General features: G+C 43.8%; 1 protein-coding gene across 3 annotated transcripts in view; it reads left to right on the top strand.

Moving 5' to 3' along the window:
* Positions 1-24971, top strand: part of NHSL1 (NHS like 1) — a 300877-nt gene that overhangs the window by 57558 nt on the left and 218348 nt on the right. Inside the window, exon 1 of one of the 3 annotated variants that reach the window (XM_059083403.2) lies at positions 5520-5865. The exons of 1 other annotated variant lie outside the window; for it this stretch is intronic. In XM_059083403.2, coding sequence (XP_058939386.1) covers positions 5583-5865 — 283 coding nt within the window. In that variant the 5' untranslated portion in view covers positions 5520-5582. Of the gene's footprint in view, positions 1-5519; positions 5866-24971 lie in introns of those variants that run through there. One more of the 3 variants, XM_059083399.2, reaches the window with a different exon arrangement.

Below are 24971 nucleotides of genomic sequence, written 5' to 3'. Positions count from 1 at the left end.
CCAACTCACCTGAGCTGTCATTCAGTAATTCTTGTATTCTCCACTTGTTGAGTTGCTAAGAAACTCCCCACATTTCCTTTCTCATATCCCCTCCAAATGGATGGTTTTTGCTCCCGTCTTACTGAGATCTAGGCCATCTGGCAACTTCATTTGTATTCTTGGTCTCATCCTTCCATATTCACTTAGTTCTCTCCAGAATCTTCAATCCCTTGATAACCCACTACTTCTTCCCCTCCTAACTTCCTATGTATTCAACTGAAGTGACAGAAAAATCCAACCAACAGTTTAGTGCTTCTCAAACTAAAATATTACAATACATCTGATTCACCTGGGGAGCTTGTTGAAAAACATTCTCAGTCAATATGGGGCTCGCGATTCTGTAGTTCTAATGAGATCCCAGTGATGCTAATGTTCCTGGTCCCCAGACCACGAGGATTTACCCCTTAAGTGCATATGGGGTCATCCTTATGGGGCAAGTGCAGTATTTGCATAATGGCTTTCATTCTTCTGGGTTGCCTCTCATGGTCTCAAGATCCTGCCGCAGTTCCAGATATCCCATCATGATCGGAGTGCATCCAAAGGCAGGAGACAGCGGTCTGACCAGAGAGATGACAATGAGAGAGCCTTCTCTTGTCTCTCTCCTCTCATCAAGGAGGTGACTACTTCTTGAAGGCTCCCACCTCCCCTTAAAATTTATTGGCTTAGAGTTGGGTCACACCTGACCACTCACTGTCAAACCATGGGACAGGAGGACTAGGACATCTCAAGAGGCTGGACATACTGGTACACAGGGTGAGTTCTGTCAGCAGAAAGGGGGAGGACGGCCCTCCAGGATGGGCTCTCTATATCCTCTCTATTCATATCACTGATATCTGGCTTCTGCCCCCACTGTCATAATGGAATTGTTCTTTTGAAGGTTGCCAAGAACCCCTTCCCCACTTACCTCTGCCTGCCTCGTTTTGGCCACTTTTTCAGTCTTCAGCCCTGCTACCCTAGGGATTGGTGAAAGCCACCACTCAGATTTCCTCCTCTGTTTTCTTTCAATCTCCTTTCTTCTCCTCTTGCCCCCTGGCTGGGGCCTTTCCCTGATTGAACCTTAGCTCTCTGCTCATCTATACTTACAGTTCGTCATCTATTAGCTCTTAGGACATCTGTTCTCATGTATTTAAGTATTACCTTTAAGTAGTACCTCTATGGCTCCCAAACCTTATCTGAATTCCACCCTCAGATCTTTACCTACCCATGACATCCTTCTAACTGCATGTCACACCAAACCACTCCTCTCCCAAATGAGATTCTTTTCCTACTTTCCTTAACTTAGTAGGTGGCGTTAAATTCTTCTTGGAATAAATTAGCATAGTTTTTTCTGTTATATATATTATTTTACAGGATGTTAATTGGGAAGTTAACTGATGCACCAGGAAATGACAGCTGTCAGATACCAAAATGAGTTAGGATGGAGATTACAAGGTGGAAATCTCAAAGTACTAAGTGGTTGAGGACTGATGAGATACCTATTCAGACAGAGGCTACAAAAGAGGTTACTGTTGGGAGGGCTTTGGGAGGAGGATTTGTTTGGATGGAGCTGCCCAGGGAGTTCTGGCCTCACTCCACAAGGGTAGGAGCACTGGCATCTGACACCAAGCCAGGTGAGGACTTTCTCAGAACCTCCGAGAGTGTGGTGGAGGCTCCAAGCTGACAGTGGATGGTGCCACATTCCCACCTGAGGAAGGTACTGCATCCTATGGGGCAGAGTAGAGGGCCACGTCTGGGAGGAAGTTGTTCTACCTTTCAACCATAAGCTTTCTAGAAATGTGTGAATCTCAGAGACCATATGGGAGTCCACAGTAGGAAGGTCAGCTTGGGGTCATTTTGAAAGGGATTCTGCCTAAAAGGTCTTGCCGGAGAGTTGAGAGGACCCAACAGCGAGAGTCTGTGTGGAGTGGACTCAAGGAAAACCAAGACTGAGGTAGAATGAGCAGTTAGAGAGAGACCTCCTTGCCAGCCTCTCAGGAAGTATGTACAAACATTCCCAGTAGGGGCCACAGAAGTGTTCATGAAAGATTTGGCTTCAGACATCCATCAGGCCCAGAGGGTGTGATGCCCTTTTTGTCAGAGTACCAGTCCAGTATAAACCTTCCTGCTGCCCCTGTCCTCCCTCCCCTTATGATTGTTAGCGAGCTGGCCGGGGAGGGTGAGATGGAGGACAAAGCCCTTTGCCTGACTTCTGCCCACAGAAAGCCCTGCTGGGGAAGGGGCAAGATTTTAATTACTGAAATAAGAGCATGTCTTATCTCTAAGTAATAGCAGGATTTTCAATTACCTGAGAGAGAACATAAGAGTTATGGGACTGCTTGAGTTGTCATCAAGTGGAAGGGGAAGAACTATCCTTATTGAACTGATTTTTAATGGGGCGGTAGGCAACAAAAATTGAGTTGCTTTTATGGGTACACTCCACAAATCCTGTTTATTCCATGTTCTGGTTACGTAGAGAGCTTAAATTCAGCTTCTGGAGTACTGAAATCATTTTATTAAAAAATTCTATTCACATTGCCCCAGGATTACAAATTAACAAAAATGTCCTTGCTCCCCTTATATTAGTTTATGTGATTAAACCATATTTCTTTGCAGACTAAGACGACAGTCTCAAGGGATGAGAAGGATGAATGCATAAATTAATGAACAATGCTGAACCACAACAGTCTGCTGAAGCAGTTAGTGTTATTCATGATAAAGGACATGTATCTAGACTATGTAAAGACCTATTCCTTTTTAATAACAAAAAGACAATAATCCAGTCTTTCAAAAATGGACAAAATTTCTGAACAGACATTTCTCCACAAATGTATGCTATCTTATTACAAAGAAGAGAAACAAATGGCCAAAAAGAACATGAAAAGATGCTCCAAATCATTAGCTTTCAGGGAAATATAAATCAAACCCACAACGAGATAACACTTCACAACCATTAGGATGGCTAGAATTAAAAAGATAATATCAAGTATTGGTGAGGATGTGGAGAAATTGGAACCCTTATACATTGCTGGTGGGAATGTAAAATGGTGCAGCTACTTTGGAAAATGGTCTGGCAGTTCCTCAAAAAGTTAAACATACCATGTGACACATCATTTCTACTCCTGGGTGTATACTCAACAGAAATGAAAACCTGTATCCACACAAAAACTTGTACATGAATGTGCATAGCAGCAGTACTTATAATAGCCCAAAAGTGGAAACTCAGCTGTCCATCAACGGATGAATGGATCAACGAATGTGGTATATCCATGCAATGTAATATTATTCAGCCATAAAAGGAACTGAAGCACTTATATAGGGTGTAACATGGATGAACCTGGAGAACAGGATGCTAAGCAAAAGAAGATAGACACAAAGGGGCACATATTGTGTAATTTCCTTTACATGAAATGTCCAGAAGAGGCAGATACATAGAAACAAAAAGATGAGTGAGTATTGAAGAGAACTGTGTTTTTTTTGGTGGAGGGGGGGGATAGAGGAGGAGGTGATTAAAATGTTCTAAAATTGTGATGTTTGCATAACACTGAATATACTAAAATCCACTGAATTGTATACTTTAAAAATAGGTGAATTATTTGTGAATTCAAAATGTTATTTCTGGTTCCCTGCACAGGGAGCCCCCTGATGGCTGGGATGGAGCCAGCTTTGCTGACTGTATCTTAATTTTCCAGCCAGCGCTTCACACAGAGGCGCTCAACAAATACTTGAGAGAATCACACACTTTTATACTGTACCTAATGTTTATACGGTGCTTCATAAATTTCAAAGCACTTTTTTCAGGGACAGCAGCAGTTCCTTTGTGCCTCATAATAACCCGAAGGTTGTGAGAGTGGGTGATCTAGGAGACTGTTATTTGCCCATATTGTGAAAAATGATCCGCTGTACAAGGGAAAGACCAAAACTCATTTCTATCTATTAACTTTCATCTGAAGGTGCTCCCTTAGGCCTGTTTGTCTTGCACTTCTCCTGTCTCCCAGAGAAAGGGGAATCCACTTTGTAGTACAATCAGCACAGCTCTGGGAGACTGATTCCCAAACTGCAACCCAACAGCACAGCAATTCGGGTCACTTGGGGGGCAGAAACCGAAGAACCGAGATTCTTTTGCTGAGCAAACATAGCAAGGAGGCCAGTGAGATTTTAGCTTCAGGGTATTGGACTCAGTCTCCTCAAATACTTCTAACCAGAAGGTTTGAGTTAGTGGGGTGTCCCATGACCGTGATCTCAATAGCATTTAGCTTAAACGTCTTCCAGGCACCGAATTCAGGGTTCTAGGTTCTGGTCCGCCCTCTCCCCTGTCCCCCCGCTCCCCACTTTCCCAACACACACACACACACACACACACACACACACACACTCACTCACTCACTCTCTCTCTCTCTCTCACACATGCTTGGGGCAAGAAACCCAGATTCAGCACATTTCTCCAGGACCCTTCCAGATGGAGGGGAGGGAGCCACAGGAGGAGCCATTTTGCTAAGAAAAACTCACTTGAAGCACCTCCAAAAAGAAGTCCTTAGAGTCCTCCCCGCCCCCCAGTCGGGACGCGCGCACTCCTAGTCGACTACAGAACCCCTGGCCACTGGGCGATTTAACGAGGTCCTCTTTTAGATCCACCGAAACGGCCCAGAAGCCACGGCCGCCTTCCAGAGGGGGACTGGGAGAGCCTGGGGGGACCCCCAGAGGCCCCGGGGTGTCGCCGGCGGGCGGGGCGCGCTGACCCGGGCCCCGCGGGCAGAAGCGCAGGTGAGCAGCCGGAGCTGGGCTCGCCGCCGCCGCCCTCGTGCCTCCACCCCGCGGCGCCCCACCCCTCCCCGCGCGGGGGCCGGGGATCCGGCGAGCTCCTCTGCCCAACCACCGGGGGGGCTTTGACGGGAAGTGGGGCGGCGACGTGGGAACCCCCGGACCAGGCGGCCGTCCCCGGCCCGCCAGGGTGCGTCCAGGCGCGGGGCCACCACCTCCCCGCGAGCGCTGGGCGCGGCGGCCGCGGGAGCCGCAGGTGGTTCCTCGGGCCGGCCCTTTTCTCCTCCCCCTTTCCTTTCTTTCGCCTCCCCTCCCTCTCGCCCGGTGTCGGCGGCACTTCCCCCGCTTCCTCCTCCCTCTCCAATCGGGAGGGAGGGAAGGAGCCGCCGGCTCTTTCCTGCCTCCCTGCAAACTTCAGCGGGACTCGCGTCTCCACTCGCTGCCTCGCCCGCCGCGCCCCCAGCCCGGGAGCTGCTCCTCGAACTTCCTTTGGCCGCGCGGCCCGGGAACCCTGGCGGCTGGAAGGGCGCCGCCGGGCGCCAGGCGGCCGCCGCTCGGACCCTCCGGAACCCTTCCCCGCGGCTTCCCGGGCGGCCGCCGCTCCTCCTCCTCGTCGCCCGCCCGCCCGCCCGTCGGTCCGTCCCGCCCGCCCGCCTCGCCGCTCCCCGGCGGGTAGGAGCCTCCCGGCTGCCCCCTCGGCGCCCCGCCGCCGCCCGGACTTTTCTTTGTGTTGGATGCGGACTGGCGCCCCGCGCCGACGGGGGCCGGACTGAGTGCCGCGCTCGCCCGCGCCGCCCGGCCCGGCCATGCCCTTCCATCAGAGGACCGTGGAGCCCGCGCGGCTGCGCCAGCCGGAGGCGGTCGGGGCGGCGGGCGCGCCGCTCTTCCGCTCGCTGGAGCAGGTCAGCTCGCACGCCCTGGTCTGCCTGCTGGAGCAGCTCGCCGACCTGTCGCGCTGCGCCGGGGACATCTTCGGCGAGCTCGAGGGACAGGCGGCTGCCCTGGGCCACCGCACCGCAGCGCTGCACCGCCGCCTCGACGCCCTGCACGCCGCCACCGCGCGCCTCGACCACCGCCGAGTGAAAATCCGTGAGTGGCAAGCGGCTCGGGGGAGGGGAACGAGGCGGGGAGGCGCCCAGCCTGCTGCTCCCTCCCGCCCCCTGGCGGCCCCGAGCCGGCTCTCTGGCATCCGCGCTGAGCCCCGGAACCTCGGCCCAGCGCGAGGGTCGGGCTCTCGAGTGGGGACGGCGGGACCCGAGACCCGGCGGCCGTGCAGGTGGCGGGCGCGTGTGGCGCTCTCGGGTTCCGAAGGTTCCTGGCCGCCTCGAAGGAGTGGGCGCCCTGATGGAGTGTGAGAATTGGGCTGGCCCCGTCCCACTGTCCGCTCCTTCCCTCTTGTTTCTCTGTGTGGGAGGCTGAGAGGAGCCCCGGGGGCGCTGTAGGCAGAGGAGGAGCCGAGGTCGTGGGAAAAGGGTCCGGGAAAGGTAGTCTGTTGCAGAAGCAGGGTACCACGTAGGTATGGACCTACGATGATTCTAGTCCTTGAGACTTCAGGAGGATCCGTTTGTGAAAATCTCTGTGGATCTCAGCGAGCGTTGGGGCTGCATTCACCTCTCTGACCGGTGCTCTTACCTAAGTACAAACAAAAGTCCGCTTTTAGTTCAGCGTTTTCTTTTTTGGTGCTAATGTTTGCCTCTTCCCGACCCCGGGCCCCTTCACTGACCCACCAGCTGTTTATAATTCAGTAGCCTTGACTTTGTAGCGAGACTCAGCATCCCATTCGTCTTTGTCTAACCTCCTCCAACTCTGAAAATCAAGTCTCTGTCCTGAGGTAGTGATCTCTCCAAGCATCTATTTCATTTCAGCAGCTTAACCAGCTCCAGTGAATGAAGTAACTGGAATTTCCTGTTGGCCCAAAGTAGAGAAACTTTCAGTGTGATGTTTATGTGGTTTCTCCCCTTTTGGTACATGGACTTGGTCATATTCCTCAGTGTAAAGAGTAAAGTGGAGATGGTTGATGAATTGCAGGGTGGGAGGGGAGGTGTTGGTGTAAAACACGCCTAGATTTCAGCAGCTCTGGATGAAATACTGTCTCTCTTAGAATCACTTCATATACAATCTTGAATAGCTGGTTTACAGTTTTTTTTCATCCTTGCTAGAAAAGCTTAGCTATATTTTACCACTTTACAACTGGAACAGTTCGAGTTTTTAGTACTTTAATACTGGTGAGATTGTTTGCTGTAGTACATCTTTCTCCAAGTTGTGAAGTTCTGTGATGGTTTTACATTTTACAGTTCATCTCTCAGATATTGCTGTCAACACATCCTTATAAGTTGTGGGCTGTTCTCAACCAGGGAGAGTTCCCCCCATTCCTCCCACACCAAAAAAGAAGTTAGAAAGGAGGAAGAAAAGTCAAAGTGGTCTCATAAAGTTGTTGGACATAACAAGAATATATCTACTTAATGTGAATACTGACCTCATGCATCAAGATATACTGTCTTAGTGGAATGTCATTGTCATCTCAGTAATCACTAGATGCTTCTATGCCTTTCCTGTGTAGAGTGTCTGTGTGTAGGTGAAGGAGAATTTCACCCTTGAGGAATGCTGTGATGAGGCAGATCTGACTGCTAGGTGAACTGATCTATTGTGGGAACTGAAAGACAAGAGAAAACTCCCTGGAGGTCAAGAACTTCTTTTGACAGTTTTTTTTTTTTTTTTTTTAAGTTATTTTCAAATTTAAATTAATTAATTTATTTATTTTTGGTTGTGTTGGGTCTTTGTTTCTGTGCGAGGGCTTTCTCCAGTTGCGGAGAGCGGGGGCCACTCTTCATCGCAGTGTGCAGGCCTCTCACTGTCGCAGCCTCTCCCGTTGTGGAGCACAGGCTCCAGACGCGCAGGCTCAGTAGTTGTGGCTCACGGGCTTAGTTGCTCCGCGGCATGTGAGATCTTCCCAGACCAGGGCACGAACCCATGTCCCCTGCATTGGCAGACAGATTCTTAACCACTGCACCACCAGGGAAGCCCTGCCAGTTTTGTTTTACATTTGAACATACCACTTTTCTCTCTTTTCATACATATGCACCAATAGCTAAGGTTCATAGTCAAAAATCCCCCAAATTCCCTGAATTAACTAAGGTTGTCCTAATTAGTGACTGAAGTAACTCTCTTCAAAACTTTTCACAAGTTTCTTTGAATCTTTGGCTTTGATTTCATATGCAAAACCTGGCTCATCCTTTTTTTTAATGATGGAGAAGGAAGGCGTTTATTGAATATAATTGTGTCTGAGAGTAGAAGTACACATATAGAGAAGAAAGCTGAACTATAAAGACATGGTGTTTTTGTGGTTTTTCACCTTCACACACTTAACTTTTTTATATGCTAAGATGCATTGAAACACTATGCATTCATCTTATTTAGACTCTGTTAGGATTCTTTTTTTATAAATGTCTTGTTCCTGTGTAAAAACTACATTTTGAAGTCATTTTGGTCCCCTTTTAGGCAGGTCTAGAGAATAACATGCTACATTAGAATGGACATGTAGACTTTTAGACTTGAAACTGCCTGTAAAGGACATCTTTTTCATTAACTCTTAACAAGGGAGGAAATCGAGTCCAAGAGGGTTGAAGTGATTAGCCCCAGGTTAGGTGGTGGTCTAATGGCACAGCTGGGCCTGGAGCCCAGACCTGATTGACTCGCCTCCTGTCCCACTGCATATATCCTGCCCCTTTTAGTGTTACCTGGGAATGGGGAACAATTTAGATACATTCCATAAACAGTCCCAAGGATGACAATGACCACTTAATTTCATCCTTCTTGTCAGATAAACCTTGTAATGAGTCTCCCAAGGAGCAAGTAACAGAACTGAACAGTTTATCAGAAGCCAGAGTGCAACAGCAATGTATACATTTCACTGCCTGATGGGTCTCTACTATAATCAAGGGTGTGAGTGGAGCTGTTTAAAAAACGTATACACTTTTATCTTTCCAATACAGAAACAGCATTTTAGTCCTGTGGGCCAGCCCTGCCTCAATAATTCTGAGAGTATTTAGTCAAGTTTGCCATTCCTCAAAATCTCATAGGTAGTCATCCAAAATAATTTTTTTGTTATAATTGGGGATAACATACATCATTTTTACCCTCCTGCTTATCCTTAAAGACTCCCCTAATGCTTCCCCCAACACCACCAGGTTGGAGGGAGGGTTCCCATGGCATCCAGTATAGGCATCTGTTCAGTTCCTCCATCCCCACATTTACCAGTGTGGGCTGAAATTCTCTATTCATTTCTGCTCCCCTCTGCTAGATAGCAAGCTCCTGAGATCAAGGATGGCTGCATCTTTGTTTTTCCAAAGTTTAAAACAGTGCCTGGAATGCGACAGCTCAATCGATATTTGAACTGAACTAATATTTAGTTTCTTAGTGCTCAGTGTCAGGAAGAATAACTACAGAAACCTTTGGGAAGGACTGTTATACTGACTGCTGCAAGTCTGCATGAACAAGACAATTGCTTTATTTAATTAATTTTTTTAAAGGGAACATTTTGTTTACTTATTTTTGGCTGCGTTGGGTCTTTGTTACTGCGCATGGGCTTTCTCTAGTTGCGGTGAGTGGGGGCTACTCTTTGTTGCAGTGTGCGGGCTTCTCATTGCGGTGGCTTCTCTAGGTGTGCAGGCTTCCGTAGTTGTGGCCCGCGGGCTCAGTAGTTGTGACACACGGGCTTAGTTGTTCCACGGAATGTGGGATCTTCCCGGACCGGGGATCGAACCCACGTCCCCTGCATTGGCAGGCAGATTCTTAACCACTGTGCTACTAGGGAAGTCCCGACAATTACTTTAAAAACAAATGAAAAAGTAAACTTTCTGTCTCTTTAAGGTTATGAGTATACTTTCATAAAAGTCAAATGTTGGGCTTCCCTGGTGGCGCAGTGGTTGAGAGTCCGCCTGCCGATGCAGGGGATACGGGTTCGTGCCCCGGTCCGGGAAGATCCCACATGCCGTGGAGCGGCTGGGCCCGTGAGCCATGGCCGCTGAGCCTGTGCGTCCGGAGCCTGTGCTCCGCAACGGGAGAGGCCACAACAGTGAGAGGCCCGCGTACAGGAAAAAAAAAAAAAAAAAGTCATATGTCGTTAATTCTGCTGACAAAATAAGTTCCCATTAAGAATAGTGACAGTGGCCAGAAATCTGGGTAGTTACATCTTGGCTCTGTAAATATTCGAAACAGACTTTTCTATACAGAAATCAGTAGACACTCTAACAGCCCTGTATTATTTTTAAACCCTGAGTGGTTTGTTTCTTTTTATAATTAATAATATTATACTATGTAGCACTTTTATAACTGAAAGAATGTTCTTCAATTCTTGCGAGGTAGGAAGGCCAGGTTGTAGTATATCCGTTTTTTTTTTTTTTTTTTTTTTTTTTTTTTTTTTTGCGGTATGCGGGCCTCTCACTGCTGTGGCCTCTCCCGGTGAGGAGCACAGGCCCCGGACGCGCAGGCCTAGCGGCCATGGCTCACGGGCTCAGCCGCTCCACGGCATGTGGGATCTTCCCGGACCAGGGCACGAACCCGTGTCTCCTGCATCTGCAGGCGGACTCTCAACCACTGCGCCACCAGGGAAGCCCCAGTATATCCGTTTTATGGACAAAGAAATGGAAGTTCTGGAATTAGTAAGAGGTATACATATGCAGACATTGAGTCTTCTGATTTCTAGTCCCAAACTTCACCTTAACAGTGCTTCCTGGGTGAATACGAAATGTAATTGTTGAAACAGATTTGGAAAAAAGATGATTAGCAGGCTTTTTTCCCTTATAGCTCCAGAAAAGCAGATTTTTCTCCCCCTTAGATTCTAGAAGTGTTCTAAGTTCAGGGAGGTTTGTTGTGTTGCACGACTGTAGGGGCACCATTCACACCTTAGTGTGTGTTAACTGTGCTTCCGTGGGGTTGGTGTGGTTCTTCTCAGCAATTGCACCCATACATGATGGCCTTGGTAGAATGTATACAATTTTTATAGGTGAGATAAATGGCATTCAAGATAGCTTGCTGTGATTTGTAGTGAGGTGGATGGACCTGGAGTCTGTCATACAGAGTGAAGTAAGTCAAAAGGAGAAAAACAAATACCATATGCTAACACATATATATGGAATCTAAGAAAAAAAAAATGTCATGAAGAGCCTAGGAGTAGGACGGGAATAAGACACAGACCTACTAGAGCATGGACTTGATATGGGGAGGGGGAAGGGTAAGCTGGGACGAAGTGAGAGAGTGGCATGGACATATATACACTACCAAACGTAGGGTGGATAGCTAGTGGGAAGCAGCCGCATGGCACAGGGAGATCAGCTCGGTGGTTTGTGACCACCTAGAGGGGTGGGATAGGGAGGGTAGGAGAGAGGGAGATGCAAGAGGGAAGAGATATGGGAACATATGTATATGTATAATTGATTCACTTTGTTGTAAAGCAGAAACTGACACACCATTGTAAAGCAATTATACTCCAATTAAGATGTTAAAAAAAAGAAAGATAGCTTGCTGGCAGAAAGATCGTATGGGCACTGTTTTTGCATAAACTAGGTATGGGTTTGTATTGTCTGTATTAGGCAGACACTATAGCCTAATACTTTCTGGGTGATGCTTTAAGTGTCAAACAGCATTGTCCTACCTCACAATGACTGTTCTCCTGACCCAACCAGAGGGTTGGCTGGTCCTGATGTCAGAGTGTCTTTGCTTTTTTCTCAGAATGAATCTTTCATACAAGGTGCTTGTCAGAGTTGGGAAGACAGTACAGACTTCACTGCACTCTTAAGAACAGGTTGTGTGATTGTTTTTGTGCCTGCCTGCCTGCCTGCTGATGAATGTTTGTTATTTCTGGTGACATTGGCATAAGACTTGCTTTCATTGAAACATACCACATGCTGGGGAGGATGTTGGCGTGGAAATGAGGTCTCCACCGACCTCTAATCTCTGGATGGCCCCTAAATGTATTAATAGAAACTGACAGCTGAATGGCCAGATTGCACCTCAGGTTTAGGAGGCCGCAGGAGATGAAGGCAGTGTTTCCCATACTTGCCTGACCTTAAGAACTGCTTGGAACTCTCGTTTAAGTTACGGATTCCCAGACCCTTCCAAAGCTTGTTGAGCCGGGAGTCTCCAGTATGCTTAACAAGTGCCCTTGTGTTCTTAGAGGACCGGGAGGACTGCTGAAATAGACAGGAAAGCTCATTGGGTTGAGAATTGGGAGACTTGAGTCTGGCTTCACCTCTGCCATTTTCTAATGCAGATTTGGAGAATTTATTCAAAACCTCCTTTCCTTATCTGTAAAATAGAGACTTTGTCTAAAATAACCTCTATGGGCCTTTCCAATTTTGGCATTTTGAGATGCTAAGGAGGGGTTACTATTTGATAATAGTAGTATCTCCGATGACCTTGTAAATACAACTTTGATCAATAATCTCTCTCTGATTTTTATCGTTAGGCATCTAAAAAAGTCTTTGTGTCGAAAATCAATTCTTTATGACCATATGGACTCTTTTAACTCATATTTTACCCACATGGAGTGCATGGAGCTTCACATCTTGAGGGGTTAGTCATTTTCCAAACAGATTAGGTAGGTACTTGTTTCAAATTTGTGTATATCCTGCCCACAGTCCATTCATAGCTTCCTCTTCATCTTTGAAAAGTGATAACATCATTTTGGAAAGAGAACTGTTTAAATGCATTTGCCATATGTTAGATTTCTTAAGAAGAGAGTTATTTTTTTTTATTTTTTATTTTTTGCGGTACGTGGGCCTCTCACTGCTGTGGCCTCTCCCGTTGCGGAGCACAGGCTCTGGACGTGCAGGCTCAGTGGCCATGGCTCACGGGCCCAGCAGCTCCGCGGCATGTGGGATCCTCCCAGACCGGGGCACGAACCCGTGTCCCCTGCATCGGCAGGCGGACTCTCAACCACTGCGCCACCAGGGAAGCCCAAGAGAGTTATTTTTGAAAAATATTATGAGCATATATTGTTTAAGCTGAAACATCAATCTACTTTTCGACTCCTGGGTACTGTAACTATAATTACTTGACTTAAAAAGCTACCTACATTTAGGTTGAAATGATTTATTAAGTAACTATCTAGTTTTCCGCTATATGAGAGGAAGAGCCAGTATTAAAATTTCACCTGTATGTATTGTGTTAGGGTTGGGACTAGCAAATGAAAAAACTTACATAATAGGAGAGAGATCTTTGAGAGTCTTAATATTTTGGAAGAAAATTTAGAAACAGAAGAATAACGCAGTGTTTTCCTCTGGCTATCATTTTAATATGTTTTAAAAATCACATTTCAGGTATAAAATAAAATGGTTTGCACCTAACTAAGCACCTAGTAACTTATTTATTTAACTCTGTTTCTCCTCAAATTGGTTTATATCCTGGAATGAATTAATTTTGCAAGATTTGAAGTTCAAAATCAGCAGGATGGTGCTGGATGATGTTACAGTTGTGGTAGAGGATGTTACATTTGTGCTGCACACCTTAGCAGCACTTTAGACAAATGTAGCAAAAGAAGATGGAGCATCTGTTTTTGAATGAGGGCTTTTCTGAGAAAACGCCCTGGAGTCCCCAGCCTCAGCCCCGTTCCTTGTGAATTAAATGACATGTCTGTGAGAGCATTTAGCATCACTCCAACAAAAAAAATGACATTAGTGGTATCAGTATCTAGGCAGCAGCACAATTCCAGTTTCTGGTATTGGGCTGTCTTTTCGGCAACTTTGTATTGTCTGATAGTGAGGACAGCTTATGTCAGAGCACTTGCTATAGGCCAGACCCTTTATTACATACAACAGCTCCAGGAAATGGATACCATTATTATTTCTGTTTGACAGATGATGCAGCTAAGCCACAAATAATTTGTTTGTCTACATTCACAGCTAGTAAGCAGCAGAGCTGGGATTTGAACCCAGGCAGACCTGTGTCCAGAGCCTGTCGTAACCATTCTGTGGTACTGTCTCTCCTCAAGTCATGATATTTTGTACTCAGGTGAGGAAAGCTGATACTAAGAGGATATGGCAGAAACCTGGCAAATGTCTGGTGGGGGCAGACCGGGGGAAACTCTAAGTCTTTTGATCTTCTCCGTTTTCCTTCTTTTTTGGTTTTGAAACCTCTCAAACTATTAGCATATAGCCAAGAAATTTGGGACATGCCTCTGAAGTACTTAGCACAGTGCTTGGCACACAGCTAATGTGTATTTAGCCTTTGCTGTTGTTTTGATGACAGTGAAGGCAGAGTTAGCATCTGAGGGTACATGGAAGTTCATGTACTACTGCAGGTGGCCCAGTCCGTCTGAGGCCGCCCACTGAAGCCTAGAAGATGAAGCTTTGGTCAGAGAGAAACATACAGATACTTCTCATTTGAAAACCAGAGAGTTCTGCCCAGAATCTTAAAGTACATGTGGTTCCTGACAGGAAGGTGGGAAGGGTGGTGGTTTCTTTCTGCCTCCCAGGGGTCTGGCCTGTGGAGCTGGGGTTGGAGGAGCGAGCCTTTCTCCCGGGGCCTTTATGAGGATGTCTGAGAGCCCTCTTCACCTCCATTTCCTCCTTTCTCCTTGCAGCCACTGCAGACCCAGCTCAGCTCCCACTGGGTTCTTAGCTCTAAGAGCGTCCCCTTTACCCCAGATGCCCAGGGAGCTGTCAGCACCTAAACCCTGCTCCTACCTGATTTCACATCCCCACTCAGAACTTGAGGGGAGCTGCTCAGACTTCAGCTTTCCCTGGGCATCTTGGGACACAGAGCAGTTGTTAGCACTATTTCATTCACCTCGTGTTTCCCACACTTTCTGAGTTATCAGATGCACCTGGGCGCTGTTTAAAAACAGATTCCCAGAGATTCTGGAGACTCTGAGTCAGCAAGTCTGGGGTGAGGCCAGGAACATGCCTGGCTGACAAGTACCCCCAGGTGATTCTGATTAACCGAGTTTTGGAAACACCAGTCTGTGTTATGTGTTAGGAATCTGGTCCATTGAAGATGGTGGGCTAGTCCTCCATTCATGAAGTATATTTGGGGTTATTCCGCTAATGCTGAGTTGTGAGGGGTACAAGAGGAACAGGGTCCTTCTTCAGGTACTTTACCGTAAGGTGTCAATGATTCAGTATGTAAGTAAATATTAAGGAATTAACCACTATTGACAACACTATTTTTTCCCTTCTGGAATAAGATTTTTTTTTCCCCCCTGTGGGATGGAGGGAATTTTCTTCTGTTAGTATTCTTTTATTTTCACTTATTCTTCTGATTTGTTTCACAAGAAATTACCCACCCACATCCCCAAAGGAAAGCAGTGTCTTGCTTGGGGAGAACAAACAACTGTTTCTGGTTATTCTGCAGGGAAATCCTCTCTTGTCGTTTCCTCTACTTTTTACCCCTTCAGATTAAAAGCTGGTAAAGTACTGTGTGGAGGACTGTGCAGTAACTGGCTGATTAAAACGGCAGTAACACACGGTAGAATAAGATGGGGGCTTGCTATATGGCTGTATTAGACATCCGATGAAATGTTCTGAGGACTCAGAGAGCACAATGTATAGCAAAGGAAATCGAGTTAAGTGGAGGCTATGCTGGGCACAGCCCACTTATGCCTGACTATGTTGGCATCTGAGAACGACCGTTGAGGCGCTCTGCCATTTCCCCGCTGATGTTCTGGCTGCTGTGACCACTGTCTAGGCAAGGGCGCCGCCTTCCACCTCTCAGGATGTTCCAGCTGTACTTAGCTAGCTGGTGGCATCTCAGGGAGCTCCAGGGAGCCTGACTCTATAGCTGGGATTCTGTACTTCTGCATTATATGAGGGCTTAGGTTGGTGGAAAATCACGATGCATTCCGAATAATCTTAGCATAACTTTTCATTTAATTTATTGAATAGGCAATACATTTACATTGTTGAAAAAAATATATACAAAGTTATGCATTGAAAAGTCTCACTCCTGCTTGTGTCCCCTTTCTGCCTTGTCCTCCCCCACTGCACTAGAATAACCACTTTATTAACGTCTCTGTATTCTTCCAGAATTTCTTCATGCAAACATAAACATGTTAATTTATGTTGTTTTCCTTTCGTTTGCTATCGATGTATAATTTCTGGATTGTCCTGTTGCCTTTCCTTATTTGTATATGTGATCCAAAGTGATTATTTTCATTATTTTTCTGTATGTCTTTTAAGCCAGTTTCTTTTTTATTTGTAAAATCGAAGTTAACTCTTTTTTTTTTTTGGTCAGAGAATGCAGTTGATTTGGGAAAAAACAAGATTAATTAACCTTGAAATGGATTGTTAATCTAAGCACCTTCTTAAATGTTTTTTTATTGCCAGTGCTTTGATTTAGATACATTTAAAATATGAGCTTCCCAAGAGATGATTAATCTTTTCCTGTATTAACAAAGGAAAAGGGAGGAGGGACTTCTGTTAAATGTTTGTAAGAACACAGTGTAAGTTGAGTTTGTTTAAAAGTGGGCATTTTCTGCCTTTTATCTGGATATCCAGCATGCTGCATGTGAATTACTTCCTGACGTGGGAGGGGACTATTATTGATATAGGGCTGCATTTGAATTTTAGTGTGGAATGTTTTACTCTTAGATAGTGACTTCATTAGCTAAATAAATGCACATGATCCGGAGGTCTGCTTGGTATTTTTAACTTCACTGTCTTGGTTGTATCTACCTTGAGTGCAGAGTACAGTGCAGAGAGACCCTCATAGACATTTGAATGAAGCAACTATGGACATTTGAGTTATTTTTTCCCCTGTTGTCAGCCTGCTTAAGACCAAAGGTTGGTACTGATTAGTATAGAAATGACTAACTTAAACATTATTCATGAGTGTAGACTCAGAAACTCAATCATTGAATTACACAGCCTACCATGTAGTTTTGTGTAAATAAAAGTACATTAAAAAACTTTCAGCCTTGCAAAGTATGTCCTCAAATAGTTCTGATTATAAAATTATAATGTATATTCATCATATATTTCAAACCTGTAAAGTACAGAGAATATAAAGAAGAAAAAGTATTACAACCTAGGGAGTGTCCATTTCCTCTTTTTTTTATGGTTAATAAATATGTATGGATCTATCTATAAGTATAGCAATAGATAGCATTTTTAACAGAACGGGGAACATCACTGTCGCTATATAATTTTTTGTCGTGATCTTTTAAAACCTAGCTTATATTGTGAGAATTTCCCCCAGGTCATTGACATCCAGAGGCTGTTTTAAATAGGAGGAGCATTGGGGTGCATCTCTCTGACAATCTCTTACTTTGCTTTGGCTCCCAAGTGAAGTCCTTATGATGTTCCCAGGGGTCTGTGTGTTCACACAAGAGTTATCAAGCAGACAGAATTTTTTTTTTTCTCCTGGTGCTTCCTAGGGTTTGTTCTGTGTTTAGTTATTTGAGAACTTGTCAGTTGCACTCATGAGTAGTGTCTAGGAGAGGATGTGTTGGGGTTCTATCCGTTAGTTCAGTGGATTGCTAAGTCTTTGTCATTATCCTCATCTGCTTGAAAAATTCATCATATTTTATGTCTAAGATTGTTTGCCCAATACGACGGTTCTCTGTATCCTCGCAGCAAACAGATCGTTGAGTCAAAAAATAGTTGTCTCGGGCTTCCCTGGTGGTGCAGTGGTTGAGAATCTGCCTGCCAATGAAGGGGACATGGGTTCGAGACCTGGTCTGGGAAGATCCCACATGCCACGGGGCAACTGGGCCCGTGAGCCACAACTACTGAGCCTGCGCGTCTGGAGCCTGTGCTCCGCAACAAGAGAGGCTGCGATAGTGAGAGCCCCGCGCACCACGATGAAGAGTGGCCCCCGCTTGCCGCAACTAGAGAAAGCCCTCGCTCAGAAACGAAGACCCAACACAGCCAAAAATAAATAAATAAAAATAAATAAATTTATTTAAAAAAAAAAATAGTTGTCTCTTTCCTTCTTTTTTGGTTCTTTAGTTGAGCTGCCTTCCTGTTGGTACTAATAAATATTATGTTGCTGTTTTTCCTCTGAAGTTACATTTCTTTTCCGCTTGAAACACAAGTAACATTTCCCTTTTCCCTTCACCAAAATGGCAATTAGAAATCTGTCTCAAGGTTTCTCACCTTGGCGGGCACCTTGTCTTGGCAACATATGCGGTCTGTTTAGATTAAGCTCAACAAGATTTAAAAACAAAGGTCTGTCAACTATCTCTTGCCGCAGCTTTGGTTCTTGTTTTGTGGAAAGATGAGGATTAACCTGTTCCTTTTATTGTAAATGTTGGATGGTTTAGTTGAAACATGAATAGTCTGTGGAAAAATAGGGGGACGGGGCAAATTCACTCATGATAACGGTGGCAGGGGATGAAGGTGTGTAATGGGTGGGAGAAATGTCTTTGAGTGCCATTAGTACATTTCATATAATCTAAATATATTGCTTGTAAATTGCCCAGTCCGCTTAATAATAAGTATTTATGTTAACATTGATGGGATGACATTTGGAGCTAACATTTGTAGGCTACTTACTGTGGGCCAGTTTCATTAATCCTCATAAAAACTGTGTAAGAGAGACATTACCACCCCCACTTTACTGATTTTACTGAGGGGCCCAGAGAGGTAAGGTAATTTGCCCAAGGTCACAGAGCTGGTAAGTGGTAGAGACAAAATATGGTATAGGTGGGTTCTGTGTTTAAACATTTTATTTGAATAATTTTATTTAATTTTTGTGAACTTTTAAGTTCATTTTAATATTGAAAAATTTCTGAATATGCCTAGGGGTTGATAGGTATTTTCTATTTTATTCTGGTTATTTTTAATCATTTTGCCACTAGCCCAGTGGCATGACCCGTGGAGGTGAATTCGCAGCCCATGTGACAGTGCTCTTGTGAATCTGTAGAGAATTAATAAGGTTCGCCTAGGTGCTCTCGTCTCTAAATACAAAGTCTTTTTGTTAATGCGTCCCATCTTCTGGTCTCTTTTCCTTTGCCAGACATTCTTGATCAGTGTCAGAAGAGAGGTGATATAGGAACAAATTCAATTTCAGGCTTATTTTTATTTAGTGCTATGTTAAGGGGGCAAATTCTCTTCTTGCCTTTCCCTTCTCTCCCCAAGCCTGCTGTATTTAAATGCTGTGACAGTGTAACGTGCTATCTCAAGCCTGTACCTCTAGGAAATGGCTTAGTTTACTTGTTAGTGATGGAGGAGGAGACTAGCTGGTTGATACTCCACTCTAGCACATTTACCTGTGTTAATGGAAAATACCTTTAACTGCGTGGTGCTTGCTGGTGGCAGCGGCCATGGAAATTGGGATCCATAACCATTAACTTAAATCTGCAGTTCTCAGAGTGTGATTCCTGGGCCAGGAGCATCGATCGGCATATCCTGGGAACTTGATGGAAATGCAAAATCTTGGCCCCCCCCCACCCAGGCCTACTAAGCCAGAATCCGTGTGGGTGGGCTCGGCAATGTGCTGCCAACAGCCCTCCAGGTGATTGCGATGCTGGAGTTGAGAAGCACTATCTGCAGTATCAGCTGTCCCGGGGCCAGAGGAGTGCATCTTCTTGAGACCTGTAGCCTGCGCTGCGCTTGGGGCAGGGCCTGGGGCTGCAAAAGCTGAATCCCCAGAGGGCTCTTTACCAAGCTTGCGCCTCCGCCGGGGCAGTTCGGGTTTATGAAAGCGCGCTTCATTACCATACAACGGGAGTCTTGCCTTAAGAGTCTCGGAACCCTGCCAGTCTGTGCCTCAGAGGCACACGGGCTAGTTGGCCTTCGCTCTTTGCAGATTAATAACCTGCCCCCGGGCTTGCTCATCGTCCTCAGGGCTAAGGGCAGCCTCTCTGATTTCCCTTTTCCCAGGAACTTTAAACAGCATCTAGAGAGCAGCAGGGAGATGACTCACCACAATCGTAGGGTAGGGACACAGTTTCTAAACAAAATCTGAAGGGAGAGGATTATTCTTTCTAAATACTGATTACATAAAACCCCCATTTCGATATTTTAGTGAGTGCCTCCTAACTAAAAAACGTAACTAGGAAAACTTGAGGCAGACATGGGAAATTTTACTTGTGGATGGGACTTACATGTTTGAATAAACGTGAGAAAAATATACAAGCATAAATGTATTGAGTACTTGGTGTTCTGTTGCTGGTGGTGGAATCCTATTTTGCTTTACCCAATATAATTCAGCTTTCCCATTGATTACTTTCTTATTTATGTAAGCTGTCCCTAAATTAGCTGTTAGTACAGTATAATCCACTGTAATTTGGAGAGGTCAAAGATAATTGAAGCAGTTTGATAATGGCTGCAGAGCCTTGTAAAGAGACAGGCTGTGTGACCTTGAATAAATTACTTAACCTCTCTGTGCTGTGTTTTCTCCTTGATAAAATGGGTATTGTGTTAATGGTAGTTGTGTGGATAAAAGAGATATATAGAACAGTGCCTGGCCCATACAAACAAGAAATATTAGCTGATAGGTACTTTGGATTGGCCCTTACTATTTTAAAAAAAACTTTTAACTTCTTTTTTCTGAATGTATTTCAAAATTGAAGTGTAAATAAAGTTAAGACTTTGGACTTAATTATTTGTTTGAACCCTAATAGTGTAAAGTTTCCCGATGAGTGTTCTGGTTAATTGTGTTCTGGTTGATTGAGTTTTCTAGATAGCTGATAATTAGGTTTGATAATTGGGTTGATTGTGGGACTTTAGGATCATTGTTTTGGATATCATAATTCAGTTCTGAAGGTCTAGAATATCGGATTAAATTTATTCAGCGTGTTCTCTAAAAATAGTGTTTTGGTTACATTTTGATATGAGTTTTGATGTCATTTTCCTCTTTTCAAACTGGGATCAGATAAAATGAAGTTAGTTAGGGGTTTTGGGTTGTTGAGTTCCAATGAGTTGGTTTTATTACCCATATAATCTCTAATTTAGAAATCTATCAAGTTACAGAAGTTACTTTGTAAGTTGTTTTGAACTTATAATACATTTCCTCTTACAAACCATGTTTCCAAAGCATGACCAGGCTCAGGACACAGGGTAACCCCCGAAAGCCTGTTCAACCTGAAATATAGATACCCAGTCCTACAGGGCCACAGGGTCTAATCATCACATGAGAATTTGCTGTGGGAAAATGGATTATAAATGGCAAACCAGGATACAAGATCACATTCTTCTGTCCTCCGAACCCTTTCCCTAAGCTGTGTGACACTGGCTTCATCTATAGCATGAATGATTTGAATCAGGCCTCCAAATTCCATTTTGGAGGGGAGGGCAGGTAGACTTCATGGTTTTGTGATAGCAGGATGTGTGAGTTATAAAGCTTTGGAAGCAGAGGGTAAGATGGCTTCCAGGGTGCATAGGTGTATGCGACTGAGCACGTTTTAGGTCTTGTGCTTATTTAGCAGGATCTTGGCTGTGGGCACTCATTACAGTTGAGAGGTCCAGGCCGAGTCGGGGAAGGTGAAGCCACCAGCAGCCTTGCAGGTTCACGTGGGGCAATTGGCAATTGTATGCAGAGCATTTCAAGCTGAGTGTTTGTAATAGGAAGCTGCTTATAGTGCCTCTTTTTCTTGGAGAGTTTAAATGGATGAGGGTCAGCAGTTTTATCAGTTAAAAAAACCCACTTATTATAATCATTATTTTTTTGTTTTTACTTACCAGTTTTATATGAGCATGCATTTACATGTGATTTCTGTTCGAAGATTGTGTGTGTTTTTTAAATAAACAATATGTAAAGCATTAAAGATCCTTTCCATTTCCACTCATCATTCTCTGGAAAAGGATCTGAATTGTTTATAGAATCCAGCAAGCTTTCGGTAAAGTACATGTTTTTAAATCATCTTGAGCATGTAAAGAAAAGACAGACTTGAGCTTGTTAAAAAAAATTACTCCTGTCAACTCCCATGTAGCTTCGCCTGTCAAACAAGACTTGAAAATGTTTTCCCCAAGTGGCCATGTCTTAACAATTTATGTCCTTGAGGGAGTTCCTTGGAAGGAACTAAATTCTGGGAGGTCACATTTTTCTTTCAAGTTTGATTTCCAAAGTGAAAATGAACTTCTGTTTTTTAACTTGAACTTTGAAAAAAAACTCGACGAAGAGCTTTTAGAACTATGCAACGATTGTGTTATACGGAACTGGGCTTCCCCATCTCTGTAGCCAGAAATGAATCTTGACAGTTTCCTTTGTAGCTATAAAAATGAAGGGAGAAAGAGAAGAGGTAAAAAATGCTGAGTCTTAGAAATTGTGCTAGCCACTTAAATCTTAGCTACATAAATGTCTGTTTATATTGATGGGACAAGACCAAATAACAATAATTTTTTTTTTCTAGTGAAGTATTTTCTCCCTTGGGAAACCACTTTGCTTATTTCTCAGGCTTTCTCACTGAAAATGCCGAAATCTAGCCAAAATCTAGTATTTAGCATAATTAGGAAATGTACAGTTTTGACAGTCCTTGAAAAGGAATATATTTCATGTTTTGAGAGTCATATGTAGTACTTTAAGTTGAGCCATGGTGAGCATCTGTTTCAGGAAGAATTGGAAAGGATTCTGAATTACCTGTAATATCCCTTTTGTGCAGATGTTTTTGCTGTAACCATTTTATATTAGAAATAAACTATCTTCTTTCAGATGGCATTGCTGATCTAGACAAAGCTGAAGTATCCTGTTAGTATACTGTGCGTTTTAATTTTCCTGGGTCACAGATAATAATTAAATGCTTTACTTTTAAAATCTTATTGTTGAGTGGTGGGTGGTCAGAGGAATAACTATGAAGGGGAAAGAAAATCATAAGGCGGAGGCAGTGATAAAATTCTTCATTGGCTGATACATAGTTATTGCAGCACCTTTAAGGGTAATGTATTGTCCTTAGCATTCAAGGATGTAACTGCTAAGGGTCTGTTAAACTACTCGCTTTGACTTTTCCCTGTGGCTGTAGAGGATTTATGGTGATTCATTTCATGCTTCCTTTGATGAGGAGCTGGCTTCATGGCCATGGAAATGAGCAGCGGGTATTGGCTCGTGTGAAAAAAACCTATGGACGTGGGTCATATTCTATCCTAGAACCATCTGTTCTTTCCTCTCTATGTATCTAAAATGGTACCTGTATTTCTGGGCTGAGTTAAAAATCCCTTTCTTTCCAAATGTCTCTCTTTTCTACTTAATAATAAAAATTAGAAAATGGCTTGCCTTTCATGTTATCTATCTCTAAAGTCCAACAAAAATACTAATTCCTCAAGAGTGGGAGCTGCCTTATGCTGCTTAAGATTCTTTTACGTGCACTCATGGATGTTCAGACAGAGATCCAGAAACAGTATCTGTGGGTGACATTGGAAGAGTGTTGGAATTTTGAGAATTTTACCTTCTAATGCTTGACACTATGACACTTGCACAAGTTATATCACCTCTCTAGGCTACAGTTTTATCATTTGAAGTGTAGGTGAATGAGATTACATGATCTCTAGAATCCAAAGTAAAGAAAGAGGATTTTTTGTTTGTTTTTCTTAAAATTCCTAAGGAACTTCTCACATTGGGATGCTATGAACTGACATCAGGTAGAATGGACAAATAGGGTAAGAATTTCTGGTGATTTCAGAAATTAAATAGTATGACTTTGGTCACTGAATGCAGCTGGCATTTCTCTGCTTTGGGTTTTAAAGAGGAGTTATATTTTCCTTGGAGTCTTGTTTAAAGTTGAGACTGTCCATGCTGGTCAACACTCGGCATATGTGTCCATTGTAAGAGTTCTTTCCCAGTGATTCTGAGGTTTTCACACAGTGTGTAACATGTATTAGAATGTCTTTCTGACTTCATAGGAAGAGTGAAATATTAGCTGTTACAGTTATAGAATTCCACAAGTAATGGACTTTTTTCTTAATCCTCTTCCCTAAGATGCAACTACTATTGGCAGGTGGTGTATAACAGAAGGATTTGAAAATCACGGCTGTTTTCCGGTTGTTCATTTGATATTTGCCTTTCTAAATTCATGTTCATGAGAGTATGGAAAGGATATGAAAGTAGAGAAGATAATGAACAAAATAAAGATACATTCTTTTGAACAGGCAATTAAAGGGTCTGAAATTCTTTCTGTTAGATGCTTTGCGTTTTGACTTACTTGGGATTTGGTGAGAGAACGAAATTCTAGAAGAGAATTGAAAACATTGTGGTTGACCAAACATTGACATTTTATCCTCCTTTTCTTTCCCTGTCCTTTAGAATAATGTCTCAAGTATATGCATTTCCATTTGGTTCTTTCCAAGAGAAATTATGTTGTGTTGAGTGATGGTCATGCTATCCTCCTTAATTTTTTATATACAGCAGAACACAGGCTTCACTTAGATGATTTTTGCATTATCTCACATGATGACAAAACATGAAAATCCAAATTTTGATGTAGACTAGAAAGCAATTCTTAGGTTGAAGTTTTCCAGTATTTCAGTCTTTTTTTTTTTTTTTAACAATGTCAGAAGTTGCTTCATTGTTTTTTTGATTCTCTCCTTCCTTTTACCTCCTATTGACCAGTTGTAAACAGAAATACTCTTTAATTTCAGTAAGAAGGACATTGTTATATGGTAGAACATACCTTTTACTGGCCTACAAAAAGCTTTCAATTAAAGAGTTGCTGTTGTAAACTGTTATTGGACTTTGAACTCTGAAACAGTCCAGGAATAGGCATTTTAAAATTCCACTTTGGTTTTTCTCGTTAAGCTTGTGCTGTTAATTAAGTTCAGAAACGGGACTCCGCTTGCCTGCTCCTGCATTTAGTGTTCTGTCTGGAGTTGCAGTTGTAGTTCTTTGCCTTGGCTGAGGAATTGCCACCTTTAAAGGGACGTTGACACCAGTTTTCCCGTGGAACACGGCTCTGGAACGCTAATGGCTGCAAATAGATGCAATTTGACGTCTAAAAAAAACCTGATAAAAATATTATTCTATACATTTCAGTGAAAGTCTTCTTTCCATAGTAGTCATTTTGAGAGAGTATGTGTTTCATCCAGTGTTGTTGCTGTTGCTAAAAACGTCGAATTTTTTTTTTTTTAATATTTATTTATTTATTTGGTTGCGCTGGGTCTTAGTTGCGGCTGGTGGGCTCCTTAGCTGTGGTATGCGATCTCTTAGTTGCGGCATGTGGGATCTAGTTCCCTGACCAGGAGTGGGACCCGGGCCCCCTGCATTGGGAGCGCAGAGTCGTAACCACTGCACCACCAGGGGAGTCCCAAAATGTCGAATTTTTAAAAAAT

Source organism: Kogia breviceps, chromosome 13 (genome assembly GCF_026419965.1).
Source record: "Kogia breviceps isolate mKogBre1 chromosome 13, mKogBre1 haplotype 1, whole genome shotgun sequence".
Taxonomy (NCBI): domain Eukaryota; kingdom Metazoa; phylum Chordata; class Mammalia; order Artiodactyla; family Physeteridae; genus Kogia; species Kogia breviceps.
The sequence above is the reverse complement of the archived record's forward strand: the minus strand, read 5'-3'. Positions and strand labels throughout refer to the sequence as shown.